The sequence below is a fragment of the Urocitellus parryii genome, unplaced genomic scaffold, assembly GCF_045843805.1.
Source record: "Urocitellus parryii isolate mUroPar1 unplaced genomic scaffold, mUroPar1.hap1 Scaffold_37, whole genome shotgun sequence".
NCBI lineage: Eukaryota > Metazoa > Chordata > Mammalia > Rodentia > Sciuridae > Urocitellus > Urocitellus parryii.
Window position 1 is genome coordinate 12,928,720 of NW_027553327.1, and position 26,863 is coordinate 12,955,582.

Below are 26,863 nucleotides of genomic sequence, written 5' to 3' on the forward strand. Positions count from 1 at the left end.
TTATATTTGTAGGACTTCTCTGCAGTGAGTTCTGTTGTGATGAATAAGGTCTATTTTTTGACCAAAAGATTTGCCACATTCTTTACATTTGTAGGGCTTCTCTCCAGTGTGAGTTTTGCTGTGGTGAATAAGGCTTGATTTTTGACCAAAAGCTTTGCCACATTCTGTACATTTGTAGGGCTTTTTTCCAGTGTGAGTTCCTCTGTGGCAAATAAGGTGTGATTTTTGACCAAAAGCTTTGCCACACTCTTTACATTTGTAGGGCTTCTCTCCAGTGTGAGTTCTGCTGTGGCAAATAAGGCCTGAGTTTTGACCAAAACCTTTGCCAAAGTCTTTACATTTGTAGGGCTTCTCTCCAGTGTGAGATCTGCTGTGGTTAATTAGGTGTGATTTTCGACTAAAAGCTTTGCCACAATCTTTACATTTGTAGGGCTTCTCTCCAGTGTGAAATCTGCTGTGGTAAATTAGGTCTGATTTTTGACCAAAAGCTTTGCCACATTCTTTACATTTGTAGGGCTTCTCTCCAGTGTGAGTTCTACTGTGGCAAATAAGGCTTGATATTTGACCAAAAGCTTTGCCACATTCTGTACATTTGTAGGGCTTCTCTCCAGTGTGAGTTCTTCTGTGGCAAATAAGGTGTGATTTTTGACCAAAAGCTTTGCCACACTCTTTACATTTGTAGGGCTTCTCTCCAGTGTGAGATCTGCTGTGGTAAATTAGGTCTGATTTTAGACCAAAAGCTTTGCCACAGTCTTTACATTTGTAGGGCTTCTCTCCAGTGTGAGATCTGCTGTGGTAAATTAGGTCTGATTTTCGACCAAAAGCTTTGCCACAATCTTTACATTTGTAGGGCTTCTCTCCAGTGTGAGTTCTTCTGTGGCAAATAAGGTGTGGTTTTTGACAAAAAGCTTTGCCACAATCTTTACATTTGTAGGGCTTCTCTCCAGTGTGAGTTTTGCTGTGGCAAATAAGGCTTGATATTTGACCAAAAGCTTTGCCACATTCTGTACATTTGTAGGGCTTCTCTCCAGTGTGAGTTCTTCTGTGGCAAATAAGGTGTGATTTTTGACCAAAAGCTTTGCCACAGTCTTTACATTTGTAGGGCTTCTCTCCAGTGTGAGATCTGCTGTGGCAAATAAGGCCTGAGTTTTTACCAAAAGCTTTGCCACATTCTTTACATTTGTAGGGCTTCTCTCCAGTGTGAGATTTGCTGTGGTAAGTTAGGTGTGATTTTCGACCAAAAGCTTTGCCACAATCTTTACATTTGTAAGGATTCTCTCCAGTGTGAGTCCTGCTGTGGCAAATAAGCTCTGATATCTGATGGAAATCTTTGCCACATTCTGTACATTTGTGGGGTTTCTCTCCAGTGTGAGTTCTACTGTGGCAAATAAGGTGTGATTTTTTACCGAAAGCTTTGGCACATACTTTACATTTGTAGGGTTTTTCTCCATTTTGGTTTCTGCTGTGGTAAATAAGACCTTTTTTTCTACTAAAAGCTTTGCCACATTCTTTATATTTGTAGGGCTTCTCTCCAGTATAAATTCTCTGGTGGAGAACAAAGCCTGATTTTTTATATGATTTCTGGTGTTCACTCTCACTTGGAGTTTTCCCTATTTTCTTTTGTGGTAAATATTCAAGATTACAACGTATACATTTTGCACTTATCACTTCATGAAATATATGTTTCAGGCCCTTTTCTGGTAAATATACTTGGGTATGATTAGGAGTCATGGCTGAAATAGACAAAAATAAAAACAATACCTATTAGACTGGGATAAATATATTTTGCATATGTAACATGAAATTAAGGTAAAGTAATTACATCAGGAGTGTAGCATATTAGTAAGTCCAAAGTCACCATAAATCCAAATTATATATTAGTTGAATAAAAAATGTACAGACAAAATTATGTTGAGAATATTACCAAAATTCTTGTAGAGACCACAGTATCCAAGAGTAGTACATCATTAAGAAGAGTAATATAATAAAGTGTAGAAAAGTATTATTAACAGCCTTTTTTCCTTCATAAGATAGTATTTAGAAAATATTTACCAGCTACCTTCACTGTCAGTAGAGCAAGAGAAATGTAAAACATATACAAACTTTTCTGGCTTTTTTAAAGAATGTCCAAAAAATGTTTTTTGTCTACCGTGACATAGAAACATGAAAATAACTAGTAGAATTTGAGTGATAATAACATAAATACTCAACAAGTGTAAAGAGGCAATGGACTCTTAAAAAGAAATATGAACAAAAAATTTACTAAGAAATATACACATATATGTCTATAAAATTTATCATAAAAACATTTTTTAAAGGACTATAAAAACCTTGCATAGCCTATGGCCATAATATTTGGATGAATTTAACATATGAGATTCAAGTATATTAAATTGATTTTTATAATTTTACATTCATGTGATATGGGAATTTCCTTTATTGACAAATACAACTTTGTTTATCTATAAATATATCATGATATTTTATACTATATATACAAGTTAAAATGAATAAATAGAATGAATTAACACAAGAATTATTTCATATAATTATCAATTTTTTTCTTACAAGGTATTATATTCCTTCTACTAGTATTTATGAAGAACATAATACACTCACTATGTGGTAAAATAAAACTCTTGATCCTATTATGCTCAATAAATAAAAATATGGATACTTTCACTATAATATCAACCCTACACAAAACACAGTACCTGGTGAGCAAAATTTTGCTCACTAAATTTCTGAGTTCCACATGTGAATCAAATGCTCCTACAACTTAATATCTGCCTGCCACCTTTCACTTAATTCAAAGTCCTGCATATATTTCTTATAACACTTTAAGAGACAAAATATTTTACAACTAAATAATAATAGTATATATGTACATATTTTTACACATTTGACATTGATGGGCACAAACATTTAGACCCCTAGCTTTAATACTGAGAAAAATGTTTGCACTAAACACAAAATCAGAGATATCTCTTCAATTTTCTGATTTAATTGTTAATGGATACATATTTAGTACTGGCAATTCTGGATCTTTAGGTCATCCAACTTTTAATGTTTCATGTGTAATGCTTGAGATTACCCCAAAAATTCTATGTCACAAACTACAACACAAGTCTTTTTTAAAATTGTTTGAGCCATGTCGTTTCTAAATTTCTGTGACTTCTCTCAAATGAAGTACTTTTTCACGGCCTCCCAATTAGCAAATATTACAAGGATGCAGCACTGTTCTTGCCTATTTTTATTTATTTAAAAGTTTTTATGCTTTTTTTTCCAAAAATGGACTATATAATCTACTGATGGCTCCTTTAATGAACAAATAAAAAAACAGTACAGCAAATATAAACAAAGAGAAGCATGGCTAAATCCAAGTGACAAAAAAAAAAAAACATAAAGAATTTAACAAAAGGAGACTGAGAGTTATGAATTACTCAAAGAACACTAAATAACTATTTAAAAAAAGTTTAGGGAGTGAAATTGAAAAATATTAACATCAATGAGCACAATGTTTATGTGAATAATTTTTTAAGAAAAAATGAGAGGGGCATTACTAGTTTGCAAATCTGAAATTCTACCAATATGGGAGAGGCTTATCAAGCAGTACCAAGTTTAAGAAAAGTCTAAGCAACTTGTACAATACTGTAAAAATTAAAAATCTATAGGATATACAAAGAGAAGTGTTATACATGTATATATACAGTGTTTTGTGTAGGGTAAATATTATAGTCAAAGACTCCATATATTTTTTCCCATTTCCTATATATATATAGGAAGTGTGAAAAGAATCCAAGCATACCACAATAAAAAAAAAACAATGATCCAGAAATTAAATCACTAATCAAAAAAAAAATATATATATATATCACAAAATAAAATTATAATGATTCATTCACTTCAAAATATTTATGATTACTAATGCATTATTTCAAAACACAAATCAAAAGAAAAAAAAATACTAGCAGAACGGAATCTAAAAAAAGAAAATGTCAAGTCAGTTCCAGCAGAGAACATGGAAAGAAACAAAGCATGATCTGCTCCTCGAGGCCCTATTGGTTTAGAGATGGATAGTGCTTCTGCCTTTTCATCTTATCCTTTTGCTCAATTTTTAATCAATGAGATATAGTTTTAAATCATGAAATTTCTCATAATTCTTTTGGACAAGCTTTTGTTGAGTGAGCAAATTGTAAACTAATATGTTCCTTTTAAAACAGAAACAAACAAAGATCTAGCCTCTCTTATATTTATATGCTTTAAATATTGTTTTATTTACAGGTAATGTGTTCAATATACAAGATAAAGTTAATACACAAAATTGGTCATCTGCATTGAATAGACATTTTACTCTCAAACAGCCATTACTAAAAAAAAATATGTAATATATGAGGTTCCATCTGACCAGCGTGACAAGATCCTATGCCTTTGATCATGTTGGAAAAAGCATAGACTGCTACTCTTATGCCAACATGTCCTGTTTGGACTCTACCTTCAGGCATGAAAAATAGCAATTATAAATGTACATCAGGGACTTCACAAGCTGATTTCTAAGTTTCATTCAACCCTGGAAGATAAGAGTTCATCCAAACAAGAGAATAATCATTCTTCTCAAAAGAAGAGAATCATTAAAATAGGACCCCAAGATCCATGAATTCTGGTTAATTCTAGTTACTGGGTGGGGGAATATAAAACCATTAACAGCCTGAGCTCAACAGGTGTTGGCTAAAATGGGGTTAGAATGTACTCTAGATAACTTTGTTACTGCTTTGATTGATAAACTCACACAAAACTCTGTAAATGCTTTGGTCTTAATAACAATTTTGCTCTGTTTCTGTACACCAGCTCTGGGAAAATCAGTACTGTCAGATCCTGGACTTCTAGAACCCATTACAATATCTTAATATCTGTAAATATGCTTAATGAAGAACAAAAAACAACATTGTCAAGCCATACTTGACAATCATGTGGCAATTGATTGTCTGTTATTGTTACATCATAAAGGATATCAGAAGTTTAATAACATGTGTTCCTTCAATTTAAGTTATAATAGTAATTTTATTTCAAAAGACTTAGATTACCTTAAAGATATCATTAATAAGGTTGAACAAGATGATGGATTTTGGACTTGTTGGATTGGTTAACTTCATGTTTACTCAATTTCATCTGGGTCAAAAATATTCATAGGTGGATGTTTACTGACGTTGGAACTTGCTGTTGTCTATGTCTGCCCTATTTTTTGCCCACACCAGCATTACGGAGATTAGTAATGTTATTTATTCAAAAGGTCTTTAAAAAGAGGAGAGGTATTAGGTTTTCTGACCTTGGAATAGACAGGAAAGTGTTGGAGTGATTGTAACTGGCACCCTGAGTCCCGAAATTGTAATGCCCAATAGTTTCTCCCTGAAGATATTAAGAGAACTCTACAGGTGCACTATCTAGTCTCTGTGGTAATGTCCTTAGGGAGAAGGGGCTCTATATTTGTATTAACTGTTCCTAATCTTGGATAGCTGGCACTTGAGCTTAAAGAAAAACTGGGTTAGAATGTATTAATGGTATCAGAAGGTATGTAATTTTGGAGTATTATATGTCCAGCTGTTAAGAGGGGTGGCCAGTAATTTTTTTCTTTTTTCCTTTTCACTGTGTGTGTGTCTCTCTCTTCTCTTTGCTTCTTTAAAAGTTTCCTTACAAGAAGATTTGAAACAGATCATGCTGGCCCTCAAAACAAAAGGTAACTTTTGATGGCTAATTTGAATAAATTGGGACATCACTAAAGAAGAAAACAGAGAACAACAAGGAATTTGAAAATGTGATAAATATAGGGCAGTATGTGTTCAATGATTACAATCAAAATAAATAAACCTAAGCTTCTGAAAATTTCTTCTGCTGGATAACTACTCCTTCAACATTTTTCAGTTTGGTTTTCTCCTTGACATTTGAATGACTCAACTGTGCCCCCTGCTATGTATAGTCTACAATAGTTTACATCACTAAATTATACTAGGTAATACATATCTAAAGTGAAGAATATCTGTACTAAAAATGCCCTTATGCCCTTTTTCATTGAAACAGAAATCTGAAACTCATTCTTATAGAGAAGTTCCCAGAAGATACTCTGCAACAGAAGTAAATTAAATAATAATTAGTAGTTAATAATTTTAAAGGGAAATTAAACTTACCCAGGAAGGCCAAGTTTCTATAATTCTCTAGCATCACATCTCTATATAAATTTTATGAGCAGGCTGAAGGCATTCCCACTCCTCTTCAGTAAAATCAATGGCTATATCCATAAATGTTAACAGTTCCTAAAATAAGAGTAGGTAAATAAATAACACATTGACCACATGAACATTTGCACAGTGGGTAATGTAATTAAAGTTTGAAATAAGAGTTAGTAGACTATCATGTAGGTAGTGTACTTCTGCAGAAAAAGTGATTGAAGTTCAAAAAAGTATACATACACCACATTTATGAAACACAATATAAAACTCAGGCATTATCACAAAAATATTTTTTTTCATTTTTTATGTCTTGATCTAAATTTTACATATTTTTCAGATGAGAAAAACATGGTAATTAAGAACGGGAACCCTCAAATTTTAATTGTACAACCACTAATCAGAGATTTACTAATGTGTAGAATCTTATTTGTTATTTCTTTAATAGATCTAGCTATTCTGAATGTGTAGTGAGATCTCTAGTAACTCCAACATCAATGGTATAAGAGAAATTTTGAAATGCAACAAGGTAGACAAACCACTTAATGGAAATATTTAACAGTTTATTTAAGTTCAAACATTTTATGTTTTTATGTGTGTTATTAATATAAAAAATAGCAACAGCAATCCTGTTTGAATTATCCTTTCTATATTTTGTATTAACATACAAAATTATATATATATACAAACTTGGATCGATGTTTATATTGTATGATATTTATAATAGTATATACGTATAGCTCTTAAAACAAATATAATTTGTTTTTTAAATTTGTTCTTTCTAGTTCTACCTGGCAGTAAAATCGATTTTTATGATATTGTGAAAGCATGGGGTATATCTTATCCTAATTAAAATCCTGTTTTTGTTGGTGGTTACAATGGTAGGATTCACTTACAGATATATATATTTTATATTTTTATCCTTTTCCCTTTTATTTATTTATTTATTCATTTATTTATTTTTTGTTTACGATTGTGCAATCTACTGATCTTCTTTTCTTACCCTTCCCCACTTTATGAGCTTCAGATTTCACATATCAGCAATAAATTTCAACTTTTGGTCTTAAAGAAATGGTTTGTTTTACTTAACATAAAATCTCGAGATTCATCCATTTCCTAGCAAATGTCATAAAGTCATTTAATTCATAGTTTATTGTGTACATAAGCAACATTTTTTTTTATCCTGTCATCATTGAATGGACCCATTTCATCATTGAATGGTTGGTTTTATAGCTTAGTTATTGTGAAATGTGCTGCTATAAACATAAACCTGGCTGTGTCAATGTAGTACGCTGATTTTATGTCCTTTGCGCATATACCGTACAGTCAAAAAGCTGGGTAAAATTGAGGTTCCATTTCTTTAACAATATTCATACATGTTATTATGTTTCACTTAGACCTCTATACAGCTAGAAAAAATGGAATTAATCTATACCTGAGGTAAAAATAAAACATACACAAAAAAATTATAAGCCATAAAATGACTAGAATTTATTATCAAATCATTCATCCCAATAAAAAGTTAATTTTTTTAATATTTATTTTTTAGTTATCAGCGGACACAACATCTTTGTTTGTATGTGGTGCTAAGGATTGAACCCAGGCCACACGCATGCCAGGCAAGCGAGCTACCGCTTGAGCCACATGCCCAGCCCCTAAAAAGTAAAATTTAAAAACTAAAAGTAAAGAAAGTCTAAGCAAAAGAGAAAAATTAGAAGCTATTAAAGATAAACATAACACAGAGTTACCAGTATCAATGTTGGTGCTTTTAAAAAGCAAATGAGCCCAGTCTAGTGGTGGAAAACTGTAGTTCCAGTGACTAAGGAGGATAAGAAAAATGGATCATAAATTCTAAGACAATATTATATATAATATTGTCTTATATATGTTGTATTGAGCAACTTAGTGAAGCACTTAGCAACTCAGCAATACTCTGCCTCTAAATAAAATATAAAAAAAGGACTGAGGATGTGGCTTTATTGTTAAGCACCCCTGGGTTCAATCTTTAACACAAATTTTTTAAAAAGCAGATACAATTAAAAAAGCACTAGCAAATTTGAAAATAAAAAAATATATCAATTATACAGTATGTAATTGCAAATATAGGCATATATAATGATTTCTCACTTGATGGAAATACACTCTGGAAAATTTATCCTAAAAATCTTCTGCAATTTTCCAATTCTCTGAGTGCAATGTCAGAATCTAGATGGTATAGACTAGTACATGGCTAATATATTTGCTAGATCCATGGTTGTACATAAAGTCAACTGCTGACCAAAATACCATGATGCCACATGATTGATGTTATGAAGTAAAATCAATCAGGATAAACCTCATAATTATATAAATGGTGGAACTACAGAAAACACCGACAACAAAACTCTTAAAACATGCTAGGATATTGGGAAAAGAGTGTGATAATAAAATGCTATTTTATCCCTTCACTCATAAAACATAACAATATATTTTGACACATTAAATGCAGAATATAAGTTATTAATAAATAATACTGAAATATATAAGAAAGTACAAAGCTCAAAAGTTTATATACAAAGATAGGGTTCGTATGGTGGTGTACACATGAAATATCTACTATTCTGGAGTCTAAGGCATGAAGTTCAAAATTTAAGGCCAACTGAAGTAATTGAGAAAACCCCATCTGGAAATAAAATTTAAAACAGAGCTGAGAATATGCTCAGCATTAAGACACTTTGGTTGAATTCCTAATATCATAAAAGAAAAAAAAATAGGGTTTTTTTTTGTTTTCAAAATTATATAATATAATAGACTTAAACTTATGAATTACAAAATATTAATTCAAAAAATGTATTCATCAAATAATTACATTAAAAGCTGCAAAACTGACAAGGGAAAAAAACCCTAGTTTCCTCACATATAATCAAATGCTTATAAGAAGAACAAATACAACAGATTGCAAAAGAAAAACAAAAAATTCTTGAAGAGTCACATTAAAAAGGATATATCTAAGTGTTCAATAATCATAAAAACTCAAAATCTTTAGAAATTAGATAACATTGAATAAAATCACATCATATAGATGAATTAAATAGTATTGATGAATATGTGGAATAAATGCATTCGCAAAAAAAGGAAAATAATAATTTAAGCTTTTATTATCCATTTGTAGAAACTGTTTTGTAAATCATATGTATATGATACACCCACACAGTAATCACAGACTAAAATTACAGCAACTGTACATGAGAATACAGCCACATTCTTCTAGAGTTGAAACCAAGGGGCATGGCTAAAGAGGAAGAAATAATTATTAAATTTTGTAAAATGTCAATTCTAGTAGCTAGAATATTTGTTGATGTATTATATCCAGTTTGACAAATACAATAAAATACCATATATATTTTATGCTGATGTCACATGAATGTTGCATTTCATATGAAAGTATGTTTACAAAAGAATATACAGTATTTGAGAAAATAAAAATACAGAAAAGAACATATTAGACTCAAATATTCAACATATTTACAAAGGAAAAAAAAATGTTATACAAATGATCACTTTTCTCAAGGTACCCTTTAATAAAAACTGGTCATAATTTTACCATTCTTTACTTTTTGTTAAAGAATAAATCAAAGCAACAACTTCTAAAATTTTCTTGGAAAGTTGAATGTATATAAAATTAGACAAGAACTCTCTCATATATAAGAGCAAATGTACTAGTGATCATTACCTGACACTAATGCATGTTAAAATATTACAACAGTGTAGTAATTTTAAGATAAAGAAATCACAATACAGAAAACTACTTAGGGCAATTCATATGTATGCAAATATCTTTTTACTGATAATTATTATAAGTGTATAAATCAAAACATATCAATAAAATATTTAATGTGAGTGAATGTTACAATCCAACCTCAAGGTAGATGTTAGAATAAAAGGCATACATTACAAAAGCGACTTGTATGCAGAATGTGTGTGACACTGAAATTATACACAAGCATCCACCAAACAGCAGATACAAAGAGAGATAATTTTAAAACTAAAATAAAAATAAATAAAAGCAGAATATAAGCCTCCCTCCATTTATGGATACACCAAATAAATACATACTCCTGTTTTGAGTCCATCTAAAAAGTGTAAAGGAATTAGAGGCACACAAATTGGTAAACTGAAAAAAAAAATATATCGAGCAAGACATAAGTAGAAGGGCTGTGGATATGGCTCAAGCGGTAGCGCCCTTGCCTGGAATGTGTGCAGCCCGGGTTCAATCCTCAGCACCACATACAAACAAAGATGTTGTGTCTGCTGAAAACTAAAAAAAATAAATATTAAAAACTCTCTCTCTTTAAAAAAAAAGTCATAAGTAGAATGCACTTGTAGATTTTCCTAATTTGAGCAATATGCAAAATTACTGGAACAAAATGCCCAAATCCAGTGTTACTATAAATAAAGAAAGATTGATTTGGGTTTGAAATATATTATTTAACTCTAAATTGGCTGTATTTTAAATGCTAATTTATCTGTACACACAGAGGAAGGAATAAGATATACATGAGTATTTACTCCAGGAAGGAAAAAAAAATAAGTGGTTTTCTATGACCATGCAAGATCCATTGGCTTTATTCCATTAGACTAGAGTGAAAGAGGTGTTAAATCTTCAGGGAGCCCCTTAATCCCTTAGAGGGATTTGCCAACATTTTCTAAAAATGCAAATAGCTGTTGCTGACAGTTGAACTTTTATCTAGACAGTACCAAAATATTAACAGAGAAATACAGACCACCACTGAAAGCCAAAGTGGCAGTTTAGCATTTCTTGAGCTCTATCACCCAGCTCACTTTACTAATAACATCAGACCTAACCCATTCTTTCTGTAAGTAATTTGTCCCGATATTAACTTTTTCCATTCAATGGACTACATCTGAAACCTCAAAGCATTAAAGCACTGGTAACTGTGCAGGTGCAAATCTCCCTAGCACAAAAAGAAGTGTTTTCACATTGGTGTGCAAACATTGTAATGGGCTAAAATCTCGGATATTAGTCAAGAAAAATGGTTACAATCACAGATGCCTCTTTATTTCTAAAATAGGTGCATATCAATTTTTTTCCAGTGAGCATAAGGCACCCTGGAATCTAAAAAGCTTGCATCAGAATTTTAGTTCACCATCCAACTATAAGATCTTCTGCATGAAAACAGCTGTTAGAATAGCTACTCTCAAAAAGTGGAATAGTAAGTAGTACTCCAATTATATGAATATGGAAGAAAGAAACACTGTGCTAGACTATAAAATTAGTGAAGACATTTTTAATAAAATGGAAGTTGAGAGTTCTATAAGTTATTTCTTTGAGAAACTAAGCTCTCTACATTTATACTGCTCTTGAACAAGAAAATCCCCAAGTACTTGTCTGGACTTATGAGAGGCATTAGATGTGCCAGCTGTGGCATCCTCATATTACATAGTTCTGAAACACAGTTCCAGGAAAATACCAGAGTATGGAATGAGAATGCTCTCATACACATTTCACAAATGAGCATAAAGACACTCTGACAGGTTGTCTGCCTTTGGAGACACAAAGGAAGAATAGAAACACATGATTTTTCCAAGATCAAGTGATTCTTCTTTACTTTTCAATTATGTAAAATGCTTATAAACAACAACAACAGAAATTTTTGCTTTTGAATTTTTTCTACGGTACTGGGGATTTGAAAGAGCAGCATGTTAATTCTGGGCTACATATCCAGCCATGTTTTAAAATTATGAGACAGGTTTTTCTAATTGTCTAATTAGTCTACCTAAGTTCCTCATGTTTACCTTGAAATTGCAATCTTACTGACTTAGCCCACTTGAGTCTCTGGAATTAATATGCATGTATAATTGCACCCAAAGAGAAAAAATACTTTAAAGTCTCATCCAGTTTTTGGTATACCATGTTCATTTCAAATATGATATGGGTAAAATAACTGATAATACTGCAAAAATGTAACTGATAATACTGGAAAAGGGGGAAGTTTTCATTGAACAGAAAGCTAAAATTTTATATATAAATGCAACTCACAATACAAGGGCATAAATTTAAAATCACATTCAGCAACTGTCTGAAGATAAAAAAAAAGTTTAAAAGTACCAGGTATGTAGCAAAGTGGTACAGTACCTCTGGCTAAATCCACAATACCACAATCTCCAAAAAGAAAGAGAATGAATTAAGGAGAAAAAAAAAACTGAGATACCTATAGAATATCTCACCCTGCTCCTGGAAGAAAAAACACATGGAGTTGTAATTATGATGATCTCCTCACTCCAGAATACACAACACAATCTGAGAAGATTTGGAAATATTGCCACAAATGTTCTCACATAGAATTTAAGATAGGGGCTGAAGATATTCTATAGGATACTATAGGACTTCCAGTGTCCACTGTTAATATATGATCCAGCTGACTGGCCAGTGGAAATTCATGGCTGACCTTTCTCAGAAGAAGACACAGGAATGCAGAAACCAAAGATTACACCAGGGATTCTAGCCAACCATTGCCAGTTCCCATCATAGTCAGTGCAGCCAGTTTCAACCAGACTTACCATCCAGTCTCAGGATTTCACTGCACACTCATCATTTACTCTATTTTTAGGAACCACATGTTCTTTCTATAAATCACAAAGTACCTATACAGGAGAAAAAAATCAGGTTCACTGAATATAAGTGATGAAGCCTAGAAGTGGATACCCACTCTGGCAGACTTGACACCAGATGGTCAAAACTTGCTTCTCTTTACTGAATATGTGTAGATTGGACAATGCTTATATAAGGGGTCCTGATTGGACACAACTTATGTCTTCATATGCTCAATTTGAACCTAGTGAGTTTTTTGAGAGTCAGGAGATAAACCCAAATCCAGAAATAAATGATGTCACAATTGTAGGGTCTTGTCTGTACACTTATTTATTTATTTATTTATTTATTTATTTTGAGGATCTGGGAATTGAAATCCAGATCCTCAGGCTGCATCAAATTTATGGCAACGTATCCTTGGAGAAGTAAAATCCAGCCAACCCAGAAAAGCATTTACATTTAAACTTGCATATGAGGCCTTTTGAATGTGTAGATTATATATGTAAATATATTATTTATGGATGAAAATAATACAGTGACAATCCTGTAAATTTTCAGTTAACTTCTCTTGTATGAAAACAGATTGAACATTAAAATTATATAATGTGGAAAGATAATTATTTTTTTAGAATTCCTATAAAAATAGTAAAATTGAATTTTATGGTATAACCCATAATTTCCACTATGTGAAAATTACCATTATGTATTTAAAATATTACTAATAAAGTATATGTATTTTTGGAACAGCACCCTCAAAACTATGTCAAGACTCCAGATAATCTCAGTTCACAGAACCATATTTGAGAGTTATGCTTGTCCTGAGTTCAGGAAGATGAAGGACATGATCACTTATTTTTATTCTACAGGTGAATGATACATTTATTTTTTTACCAATATTTCTCCTGAGATATAAAAAACTAGAGAGAAACTGCCCTGAGTCAGGGCAAGGAGATTTCACCAGAAAGTGTATGGTGTGTGTGTGTGTATGTTTGTAATATATATATATATATATTTCCCCAGGTCCAAAGATATTAGTCTACTATTTAAATTGTCTAATGGAATATTCTTATTTTTATGACATGGTCTTAGACCCAATGGCCTGTCTATAACATTTTCTTTTTCTTTCTAGGATGAAATCCCCTTAAGAAAGTGTGCTTGAAATGAAGATGAATTGTGTTGCTATCATGATGTCATACACATGTAATCCCAGGTAGGGGATTTAAAATTTTGCTTCTTTAAGAATACTACTAAAGCACAAGAAATAGAAACAAGAGTCACTAGGTGGGAGGAATTCAAACTGAAAAGATTCTTCTCAGCAAAAAAAAAAAAAAAAGCTGAGGCGAAAAGTGATACTAGTGATAGGAGCAAATTTTTACCACGTGCACATCAAGTAGAAACCTAATTTCCAGGATATATAAATAACTTAAAAAACTTAATACCATAAACAAATTTCCCAATCATTAAATGAAATGGACTAAGGAACTGAAGAGACACACTTTTTAGAAGATAAACAATCAATAAATCAATAAAAAAAATGTTCAACATCTCTAGCAATTAAAGAATTGCAAATCAAAACTACTCCAAAATTTAATCTTACTCCAATCAGAATGGCAGTTATTAAATATACAAGCAAAAATATATGTTGGTGAGGATGTGAGAAAAAAGCCCCACTGTAACAATGTTGGTAGGACCCTAAATTTGTGACACCAATCTGGAAAAAATAAGGAGATTTCTTAGAAAACTTGGAAAGAAACCAAAATTTACCCAGCTACCCAACTCCTCAGTTTAGACCAACCAGAGCTAAAAACCGAAAAATACAGAGGCATATCCACATCAATGTTCATAGCAAAACAATTCACAATAGGTAAACTATAGAACCAATCTATATGTTCTTCAATAGATGAATGGATAAAGAAAATATGGTCTATTTACACAGTGGAATAATACTGAGCATTAATAGAGAATAAAATTATGGAATTGGGAAGTAAATGGATGGAGTTGGAGAATATCATGTTAAGGCAAATAAGCCAATCCTCCTAAACCAAAGACCTAAGGTTTTCTCTGCTAAGTGGATGTTGATCCACAACCACAACGAGGGAAGTGGGAGGTAGCATGGAAGAAATGAAGAAACTTTGAATAAGACAAAGGGGAAGGAGGTGATGGGAGATGGTATAAATGGCGGAATGAGATGAAAATCTTGTTGTACCCAAAGTAGAGTTACATGGATTTTGTAACTATACTTTCTGTACAACAAGAGAAATAAAAGTTTGTGCTCCATTTGTGCACTATGAAGTGAAATGTATTCTGCTCTATTAGCAAATTAGAAGAAATTAATAAATTAATTGATTTCTAAAAATTCAGGAAAGAGACTTGCATTTCCCTAGATGTATATATAAACATATATGAGGAGATATATATCTATATATATATAGATATATATATAGATATATATCTATATCTATATACATATCATGAACATATTTAGTGTATATAATTTATGAACAATTTTTTTTTCGTATTTCTATCAGCTTTTTTTAAAGAAATGACAACAGAATCATTACAATTCTTATTTCTTGTATAGAACACAATTTTTCATATCTCTGGTTGTATATAAAGTATGGTGATACAAATTTGTGTCTTCGTACATATACTTTTGATTATGGTCTCTATCACCTTCCACCATTCTTGCAAATCCCGTGTCCCCTTTCTTTTCCTCCCACCCCTCTTCTTTATTGAGAATCCATCTATTTCTCTCATGGTCCCCCTCCCTACCCCATTGTGAATCAACCTCCTTATATTTGGCATTTTTCTTTGAATTGGCTAACATCACTTACCATTATCTTCTTCAATGCTATCCATTTACCTGCAAAGGCCAGACATGATTATATACCTAGAAGACTCAAATAGCTCCACCAAAAAACTTCTAGATCTCATAAATAAATTTAGCAAAGTAGCAGGATATAAAATCAACATCCATAAATCAAAGGCATTTCTGTATATCAGTGAAAAATCTTCTGAGAAAAAAATGAAGAAAACTACCCCTTTTGCAATAACTTCAAAAAAAAAGATACTTGGGAATCAACTTAATGAAAGAGGTGAAGGGTCTATACAAGAAAAACTACAGAAACCTGAAAAAGAAAAGTCAAAAAAGACCTTAAAACATGGAAAGATCTACTTTGCTTATCAATAGGTACAATTAATATTATCAAAATGACGCTACTATCAAAGCACTATACAGATTTACTGCAATTCTGATCAAAATCCTAATGGCATTCCTCATAGAAATAAAAAAAGCAACAATGAAATTTATCTGGAAAAATAAAAGAGACCAAGAATAGCTAAAGTAAACCTTAGCAGAAAGAGTGAAGAAGGTGGCATCACTACACCAGACCTTAAACCATACAATAGAGCAATGGTAACAAAAACAGCATTGCATTTGAAAAAAAAAATACTGCAGATGAATGGTACAGAATAGAGGTCACAGAGAGTAACCCACAAAATTATAATTATTATATATTAGACAAAGGTGTCAAAACATGCACTGGAGAAAAGATAGCCTCTTCAACAAACCACCATCTCTCACATTGCACAAAACTCAACTCCAAGTGTGTCAAGAACCTAGGAATTAACCCAGATTCTCTGTGTCTAATGGAATAAAATACAGGCTCTAATCTTCATCATGTGTGATTAGGCCCCAATTTCTTTAATAAGACACTGATAGCACAAGAATTAAAACAAATTATCAATAAATGGGATAGAATCATACAAAAAAGTTTATTCTCAGCAAAAGAAACAATCTGTGAGCTGAAGACAAAGCCTATATTTTAGGAGGAATAATTTACCCCTCACATATCAGACAGAGCACTAATCTCTAGGGTACATAAAGAACTCAAAAGACTAAGCAAATAATACTAATAGTGATGATGATGATGATGATGATGATGATAACCCAATCAAGAAATGGGCCAAGGATCTGAACAGAGAGTTTTTAGAAGAGAATATACAAATAATCAACATTTTTTAAATATATATGATTGGTTATGGCCCTCCCTTTTCAGTACCAAGAACACTTCTGGTTCAGTTTCTAAGGAGGAGAAACACGAGCAAGAATTATTCTCAACTCTCCTTTATAAATTATCAAATAAAATTATCTATGTCATTTTCTAAACATAGCTGGACATGAGAAATATAGGTTTAGAGCAGAGAACATTTTTATTAGAAACACAGTGTAAAAGAAAGAAAAAAACATAATTATTTGTACCACATTGAACCACAAGAGAAATGTAACCTGGAATTCAGAAAAGAAAGATTCAAACTTTTATACTTTGGAATGTGGATGACATGGATGCCTAAAGTGAAAAGGTTATTACAAGCTTTTGAAAGAAAATTTATTTGAGTGGCAGATAATGGTTAACCAAATAGAAACTGCACAATGTATTCCAGGGGCTTTGTCAGCTGTGCACTACAGAACATACAGGTATTTATAGCCTCATGAAGAGCATTATTCATCTGTGCCCTCTAAAATTATTTCCATAGTACAGATGAAAAAGCATGGGTATCAGTATACTAAATGGCAATTAAGCAGCCCACAGAAAACTACCCAGATACAGAACTGTATGAAATTTCTTCAAAGACCATCAATGTATTGTCAGCTCCTGACACAGGGATGTCAGTCTGGGGAAATATTATTTTCTCTGCATTTTTAAGAGAGTGCATTGAGAACACATTTCAGGGGCAACATAAATACATTTTTCTCTTTCATATTAAGAAACTCTTCAGAAACAGAGCTCACAAAACAGATTTCTTAGAAGGGTAAGTGCCTGAAGATTACAAAAAAAAAAAAAAAAAAAATCAGTGGCCCTGAGTGACTCAGAAAGGAAATAAATCTAAAAAGCTTATAAGAAACTGAAAAGCAAAAAAGTAACTGTTTCTAAAAATAAATAGGTTCATTAGTTGCCATCTCCACAACATTTCATTAGGTAAACAACAAATTATGTATGAATATTTCTAGGATTGGCCAAATTTTATTCCATATGATTTTATATTAAATTCCAAAGTCCACATAATAGAATTCATGATTCACTGCCAAAAAATATTACAGGAAAAAAAATTTTAAGGAGTGGATGTTTAGTAAATATGTTATTTAACAATTTTATAACCATATGATTTTAAAGAAATTTATTCATTTTCTGGCAACCATAGTGTAGAGAAATTTCTTATTTACTTTCTCTGTATTAATTAACAAAGATAAGCCCTAGAATCCACTTTAAATAATCTACCCTTACAATTATACAAGAAACCTATAATAAATGATGAGTTAAAAAAAGTCAATTTTAAATAATAATTTAAACGTTTTTATTTATTTGAAATCAATCTCTAGGTGCATTTTTGGATCCCTTTCTCATCTTTTAAGCCAAAATTATATAAAAGACAGAAGTTTGAACTTCATATTTATACATGAGATATGTTTATTAACTATAAAAATTCAAAATCTTTAGAAATTTAAGAAACAAAAAATAAAAACTCATCATGAGAAAAATTAAGTAATATTGATGAACATTTAAAACAAATTAATAATCATTAACACAAAAGGAGTTTAAATTAGTATCTATTTGTAGAAACTATTTTGCCATTAAATATACATGATACTCCCCATCACAGAGACTTACTGAAATTAGAGCATATGTGATCATGATAACATCTAAGTATGCAATGGTACTCATCCAAACACTTGAAGCCCAAGGGCATGGCTCAATACAATATCCATCTTGGAAGATATAAATAATAATTTGTAGGAAAAATGGTCACTGGGGCCAGTAACATTTCATAATATATCCAGTTTAAAAAAGAGCATAAAACACTATGTATAAATTTTACATAGGTGCCTTATGCAAGTGGTATTTCACATGTGTACATTTTTAGAAACAAAATATGTAGAACTTATGAGAAAATAAAAGTCACAAAAAGCACATAAAAGACTGAATTATACATCCCATGTAAATAATAAAACTCACCATTACAAAGGTGATAATTTTTCCCCAAATTAACCAACAATATATCTCACCAAAACTTCTATGTACAAATATGAATATATAACAGTGAAGTCTACTTTTATGAGTATTCTATAAAGCAATAATTCAAAAAACTATATATAAATATATGATAGAAGAAAATACGAGAATAGGGAAAGGGTAACTACTGGATACTGAAGGGGAGCAAATTATATTTCATGTTTTATGGTTATGTCAAATTAAACCTTACTATTAAATACAAGAATAATGCAATAATAAAAAATCATCAAGCTTTAAATGAAGTAAGAAACCAAAGCAAAATTTTTAAAATTTATCTACAAAGTTATATGTAACTTTAGCCAAAAACCTTTTCAATTATAAGAGCAAAAAAAGAACTTATCATGGCCTACTATTCATATATGGTGTGAAATTATAATATTGCAATAATAAAAATCACAATATAAATAAGATTCCCCATATGAATACATATGTATGTAAAAACAGTATGCTTTATTGCAATAGCAAATACTAGATAAATCAAACCATAACAAAAATAATCTCAGCAACTTAGCCAGGGCCTTTCTCAAAATAAATGTAAACCTGCTAGGGCTGTTTACTGATGAAGAGTCCTTGCTTCCCCAATGCTGAAGTATAACACCAGGCACATTTAGAGTGGAAAGTAAAAGCTTTATTAAAGGACAGTAGAAAAGACTTCTCCCCAGAAGAAAAAGGGGACCAAAGAGGTAAAATCCACGAAAGGGATTTTTTTTAAACTAAGGTCTTTTTAGCTTTTTTATACCTAAGGTCTTCCTTCAGCTATCCCACATTCCTGTCACATTTCTGTCCTTTGTTCTGTTATCTTGCAGTGTTGGAATGTAGGTGGGAAGACCCAAAGTGTGGAGGACAGGTGGGGTGAAGGAGTAATCTGGGCTGGAAGGGCTTTTGGATTAGCATCACCATGAGAGCTGTGAGCTGCTTCATTAAAATTTCCTAGGGATGGGCTCAGGGCCTTGGGGACATTTTCAATTCCTGTTATCCTGGACTCCCTTCTCAATATGGTGTTCATTCTTGATTTTACTGGATATTAGACCGAATTTGCCTAACTACACTAACTACCTATCTATAAATCTAGCTTTGAAAGGGTAAAGTTTCTAAGCTGGAAAGCTTGAATGTAAAAGATTAGGTATTATTAACTTCCTCTGTTACACCCAGATTCCTGAGATAGTTAAGACAACACCCTACTGGCCATTTAGCCTAGGGCCCTGTGCAGTTCGTCACAGGGCCTGGACCAATCAGTTTGAATGTGTAACCCGCTTACGAATGACCAATCAACCCCCGCCCCATCTGTTCCCACCAATGAATGTGCCAATCACGTTTCAGAGTTGTTGTTCAATTTCCCCGCGCCTCATGATGATTTGTTCTGATGTATGCAAAGCCTCCCGCCCTCCCCAGAAAGTGTACTTAAGCTCTGTTTGAACCTCTGCTCGGGGCTCTGAGCTGCGCTCCCTTCTTGAGTGGGCACAGAGTCCCAGCGCACTGGAATGGATCCCCAATAAATCCCCCTTTTGCCAATTGCATGGAGTAAGTCTCTTGTGTGTGGTCTCTCCCTCCGACACTCCGCCGCCCCCCTTACAGCTTCAATACCAAGGATATGGCTAAGTAGTACAGTATCTCTGAGTTCACCTAACTTTAACAAAATAATAATAATGAACAAATTAAAAATAAAAGAATCTCAAAATGAAAATCAGCTAGCTCAAAAGGAAATTAGGTACCTCAAACTGATAGTTCTTCTCCTGCAGGAAAATGGACCTTGGAGATTTGATTTTGATAATTATTCCACCTGTCAATCTCCAGCATCTGGTAAGATACTGGGATGCAGGAACACACCTGCTACATAGTATTTTATGCAGATTCTGAGGATTCCCTTTGAGTATAAGGAAGGCAGCAAAGAGTCTCTGCCACTGACATGTTCCCCATCTGGTTAGCCAGTAGGACTGATGAAATAGTGGCCCAGTGGAGACTGCCCAGAGTCCCAATCTGCTAGCTCCTGTTTTCAACACAGCCAGTCTTGTGGTTCCAATAGTCTTTCTCCACCAGCCTCCCTTGCTAGGCCAATGCACACTCACCATTTCCTGGTTCTCAGAAGTAGGGCTACTTGGGATCCTCAGTTTCTGCAAAGCAGAACATGTGACTCTGAAGAGTGAGACTACAGATGGCAAAAATGGAGGACTCAGGAGATAAGAAGTGAAAAGCCCACCCTCCCTGATGACACACGATTGGACAATTCCCACAAAATGCTCTTGATTGGAAAAGGCTTCAGATCATGAACATTGAATCTGAGAGAAGTGAACAATTTTTTGAATGACAGGGAATATTATCCCATCCAGGCATGAATAAAGGCTAGAATATCAGGTCTTTGAGTGCTGTTTTTTTTCAATCTGAGAAATGTACCCCAGAGTCTCAGGCTGCTATGATTTTAAGGCAAGGTTGTTTTCCATAAGTGGGAACTAACCCAACCAACAGAACATTTTCATTTAAACTTACATATAAAGTAATTTGAGTTTATGGGTTATATATGCTTGAATATTATTCAGGATTTAATATAAAATAATGACAATAATTATCAAATTTTATATATTTATTTTTTGATCTCTGTTCTTTTTAGGTGACAGGTTGAACTTTGAACTGAGAAGAAAACCCCTAAAAAAAAGTGCCCAATAAAAACAACACAAAAGTGGTTGGGATTGTGACTGAGCAGCAGAGTGCTCACCTCACATGTGCAAGATCCTGGGTTCAATCCTCATTACTACATAAAAATAGATAAGTGAAATAAAGGTATTGTATCCAGCTACAGCTAAAAAGAACATAAAAAACATAAGGTAAAAGTGAAAAACCAGCCTCTACCTCAGAGCAAAGACTGTCCAAAGAAGGGGGCATGACTCTTATCCTTGAAAAGACACACCCGAGCACTCCTAGGCTCATACCCACCCTGCTGAGTTGTTTATCTACAAATAACAGGAAAGATCTGCTGTTCCTGGTGTCAATGACTCAGTCAGGCTAGGTGGGGATCCATAGCAACCCTCTAGCATCCACCCATCAGCATGATACAGGGAAAATTCCTGGGATTCCAAATGACACTTCCAGTAGTAGTTTATGGTGGTTGATAACATTTTGGGAAACCATATAGTGCAGAATATACTCCCCTCACGGCCAAAACCAATCTGTTCAAATGAATCTTGTACTAACCAATCATCCTTACCCAACTTGTTCCCACCAGTGAATGTGCTAATCATGTTTTAGAGTTGTTTATGATTTTCCCAAGGTATGTGATGATTTGCTAAGAGATGCTATAATGTATGTGGGGTACCTGCCTTCCCCAAAGAGTTATAAAACTGCTGAAAACCCTGGGCTCAGGTCCTCTAAGCAACCAGTTGCTGTGTGTGTGGAGGACTGACCTACCTTGCAATAAAAACCTTTTTGGTTCTAACATTGATCTTGGTCTCTGGTGGTATTTTGGGGGTCATTCATTTGAGCATAACAATCTCTCCTGAAACCCATGGGAAAAGAATTCAGCACTCCAGTTCTCTAGGACTGTAGGTTTATAGAACAAAATGTTACAAAAGGGGGGGTGACTTGAGAACTTACACGAACAACAGGATTTTCACAAGCATAATACAAAGACATGTAGTAGGTTAATGGTCAAAATGGTTTAGCACTTAGGGAGCAAATTTAGATCACAACATCAGAATGTATGATGCACCACTAAAGTTTCAGAGTGAGTTGTTATTTGGTCAGGGAAAGCCAGAATTTATGAGTCATCACTAAAGTTTCAGGGAGAGTTGTTATCTCATTAGGGAAAACCAGACATGGGTGAGTTCAAGGCACTGGTAGGGATTTCAAGCAAGTTTACAAATCACAGTAATTTATAATGAAGCAGAAATCAACTTTTCATGCCTTTATGATGAGATGGCTCCAAATCCTAAAAGGAAATTAGGCTGGATTTTTTACTTGCTATGGCCATAGCTTTTAAAATATGTGTTGCATACTTTAACAAATATGAGAATTAAATTGTTAATATTAATTACTACTAATTTTTTAAAAGACTGAATAAAATAGGAAATTAGATATTTGTTATTAAATGCATAAAAATTTTGATTAATATATTGATAATATAAACATGGAAAATTTTGACAATGATAAAAAGACATTTAATATAAGGGATTCAATATTATAAGTCCTTCATGTTCAGTGTGTCAGTCCTTCAATAATTTTTTTCATTTTTTTAGGTCACTTGAATTACACTTCTGCAAATGTTTGTTAGGTATACAAATTTAAGATTTTGTATTTTGTAAAATAGAAAAAGGCAGATTTGAGCTCCTGTCAGGATTTTAAAACTTATAGGCCATGTAGGGCATCTTAGCAAATTTTTTTTCATATTTGCACACAGTCCAATTCTAGAGAAGAATGAGTTGGAGACATAGTCTACTCTTCTGAGCAAAATAGAAATTGCCTTAGAATATTTCTAAAGCTTTTAACTTTTCTAACATTTCAGAATTTTTGGTGATTTAAAAAAAATTTATTTTAAGAAATGAATTGTTTGAAATTAATTATTTATCTTTCCTGCATTATTTTTCACTTTCATTGATTTTTTTAGAAGAACTAACAGAACAGAATTCCAAAAGTTTTCCATGTAAATTTAAAAGTATGTTTCTAATAATCAAGATAGAAAGCAGAAGCAAAACATTATCTAGTTTGGTGGTTCTGCCTCAAAACAGATATTACTTATTTATTTCTGCTATTATTCACTAGGTTCCTAAGGTTGCAGAAATCACCAACCAACACAGAGAAAAGTCTTTTTAGTTTGTTTCTCACAACCAATTCAAGCTAAAATACATTAGTATCACAGTTGTTTCATACCAAAGTGTGTTTCTAAATAATAAAAATATGTATACATAAACATATAAATAAATATAAAGTAAAATATAATATTAGATAGATTTTTTTCCTGGATAATCATTTTGTACATATTTCCCTTTAGACACAGTTCTGGGAACAAAGTATCACAAATAAGACATAAATCCTACATTGCTACACAGAGTAATTAAAGTACATAGTAAGAGCTTGTTATAAGACTTGCCATAGAGACATAAATAACTAGAAAACATTTTAGATAATTATACCTAAGTGCTAAGCAGCAAATTCATAGTCTTTAAGTATATGAAGAGACAAGTTATCAAAGCAAATTTCATAACTCAGTGGCTGCTAATATAGAGAGATAGAGATATTTATTAAGAGATGGTTTTATGCAGATTTTTGGTTTAAAAAGGGAAAGATCAGATAATGTAGGTGATTTAAAAATGAGCAATAATATTTTTCTGCATGCTGTACCTTTTTTGCAGATATATGAATTATAATTAATTCTAACCAGTAAAATGCAGAAATAGTGTAAAGATTATTCACTAGGAGTAAAATTACTTAAAAAGAGAACCAAAACTTCCATTCCTGTCCAAATGTTTATTCCTGACAAAAAGATTGCTTTTTTGAACCATTTTGTAGATAAGATTTTTTGTAATAAATATTTTGGTGATGTTTTCACATATCATTTAATATATTTATGCTTCACATTTTCTCTCTTGTCCTATTTTACTACCTATATACTGAAAGAAAAAATTTCTAAATCCTAAACTCCCTTGATATTTGAGATATCTTTTAATTTTTAAGCTTATATCATTTCTATAATGAATACTGTGCTTTCAGTAAAAGAATGACTATTTGTATGCACCTGGCTCATTTACAGGAGTTTTGTTGTGTTCTTTGGTTTTATTTACAGTGAAGTTTAAAAAAAAGGTTAATGTTAAACCAAAACACAAAGAAAAGACCACCAACTCAAATTTTAAATCAAATTAAATCAAGATTGTATTGTGTGCTCAAAAGCTGACTAGGACTGTCTCTTACAATATTCTATGCTAGAGATCATCCCCCTGATCTTCAGAAAAAGTTTTTACAACACAAAATGTTACAAAGGAGGTGGGTGTCTAAGGTACATACAGGTAGCAAGATTTTGACAATCATAGTACAAAGGCAAATAGCAGGTTAAGGATCTACATGGCTAACATTTCAAGGTAGAAAATAAATTCACCTCCAGACATTGGAATTTATGAGCTGCCACTGAGATTTAGAGAGAATTGTTATTTGGTCAGTGGGAGCCAGAATTTATGAGGCACCAGTAAGGTTTTAGAGAGGTTTGTTATCTGGTAAGGGATAGCCAGGTGAATTCAAAACACAGGTAGAAATTGCAAGCAAATTTAAAACGTCAAAATATTGTCAGGCCAAAGAGAAATTTTAGTTTTCTTCCACAAAACAGAAATAAACTTTTTACCTCTAAAAGCTCTATGAAAAGATTTTATTTTTTTTATTTTCTCCGATCTAATGGCTTCTGGCATTCCTTTGTTTGTAACCATACATGCTTCTCTTCTGTTTTTATGGGGCTTCCAAAACAAAAAATATAGATAAGCCCTGCTGTGCCCCCTCCCCTGACTCAGTCAATGGCAAGGCCCTACTGAGGTGGATGGCACAAGGCATCCATCCTCTGGAGGAGCACAGTATGTTTCTGGGAATGGGCTGATTTGTTTTTTGTGTTCCTTTAATAAGTATAGTTGCAACTTCTCATATGACCATTAAGTATGAAGGAAAAAACATCACTTTCCCAATTAATGCAACTACTTCTAAAGAATGGATCTGTTTGCTCTAAATACAATGATTCAGCTGTGGAGTGTAAATTGTTAATGTCTAAAAAAAAACTCCCTGTAGTCCTGTCAAGGAAGTTTTTGAGAAATTAAATTAAAATCTACAGAAGAAAAATTAATGTTAAGAAGACAGATTTAGGGGCTGGGGATGTGGCTCAAGCGGTAGCACGCTCGCCTGGCATGCGTGCGGCCCGGGTTCGATCCTCAGCACCACATACCAACAAAGATGTTGTGTCCGCAGAGAGCTAAAAATAAATAAAAAAATATTTAAAAAAAAAAAGAAAAAAAAAGAAGACAGATTTAGTGCTTAGTATTGGGCAACTTGTTCTTGTTCCTGTGCACAATGGTTTGTGTTCTTATTCTTGTTTGATTAAAATTAATAACAAGTCAACCACTTGCCGTAACCATGGCACCAGTTCCAGTCAGTAAGTCAAGAAAGAATAGTCAAGGTATAGGCCAATATTTTGGGACATTTCTAATTATTATTAAGTTAATGAAGCAGAAAAAGCTCATAACAAAACTCGAGCTGAAAGTACAAATGCTTGCTTATGCATAAGCCAAGATACATTCTTCTATTCTAATTGTAGCTACGTAATATTTTGTTTCTTTGAATAATGATTCCTGTTTTGTAACCACAAAATACTGTGAGCCTGCCAAAATGAAAAGTATATATGATCAAATTCACAAGTAAAGATTGCGATCAACACCTTCACTTTGGTGTCTGTGTTGTTTCTCCACCCCCCCTTTTGCCGACTCCTCACCATTCGTTCTTCTCCTCAGACCCCCTGTTGGAGCTGGTCTCCGACATCTGGTGCCCCCCAAACAGGGACGATCGGTAATTCATAAGTCTGATGCATTCATTTCATTGAGAAGTTTTCAGGTGAGGATAGGATTCTTACCTAGGATACTGTAGACCCCTTAGCGAGGTGCTAAGTAAGAGAAGGGTAAGTAATCAGAGAACTTATTTTGAGAAGTCATGGGCCATAAAGAGTCTAAAGAAAGAGGACTCTTTATTGATATAGCTAAGCATATACTCCAAAAACGGGGCATTTCAGTTTCTTCTAAGCAGTTAAGACATTTTTTTTCATTTTATTAAAGAATGCTCTCCTTGGTTCCCTGAGGAAGGAACCTTAAATTTAGAAACATGGAAAAAACTAGGTAAAGAGATGAAGGTTTATTATGATCATCATGGGCCAGAAAAGATTCCTGTTGATGCCTTTGCATTATGGAATGTTTTTTAAAGATGCTTTGGATCCGACCCATGAGGCAGTTTGTTTGGCTAGTCAAGTGACA

The 26,863-nt window shown here is 32.8% G+C and overlaps 1 protein-coding gene across 1 annotated transcript; it reads right to left on the minus strand.

Moving 5' to 3' along the window:
* On the minus strand, positions 1-26,378 carry LOC144252094 (uncharacterized). The gene is made up of 2 exons (XM_077794654.1): positions 26,332-26,378; positions 1-1,462 (listed from the first exon to the last, which is right to left on the minus strand). The coding sequence occupies exons 1-2, from the start codon at positions 26,376-26,378 to the stop codon at positions 1-3; spliced, it is 1,509 nt and encodes a 502-aa protein (XP_077650780.1).
* Positions 26,379-26,863: the final 485 nt, after the last annotated feature.

Coding starts and splice junctions, on each gene's coding strand:
- LOC144252094 (XM_077794654.1), bottom strand. CDS start 26,378: ATGTCGGAGACCAGCTCCAACAGGGGGTCTGAGGAGAAGAACGAATG. Junction 1,463..26,331: donor TCTGAGGAGAAGAACGAATG/GTGAGGAGTCGG, acceptor TATTTACCACAG/CAGAAACCAAAATGGAGAAA.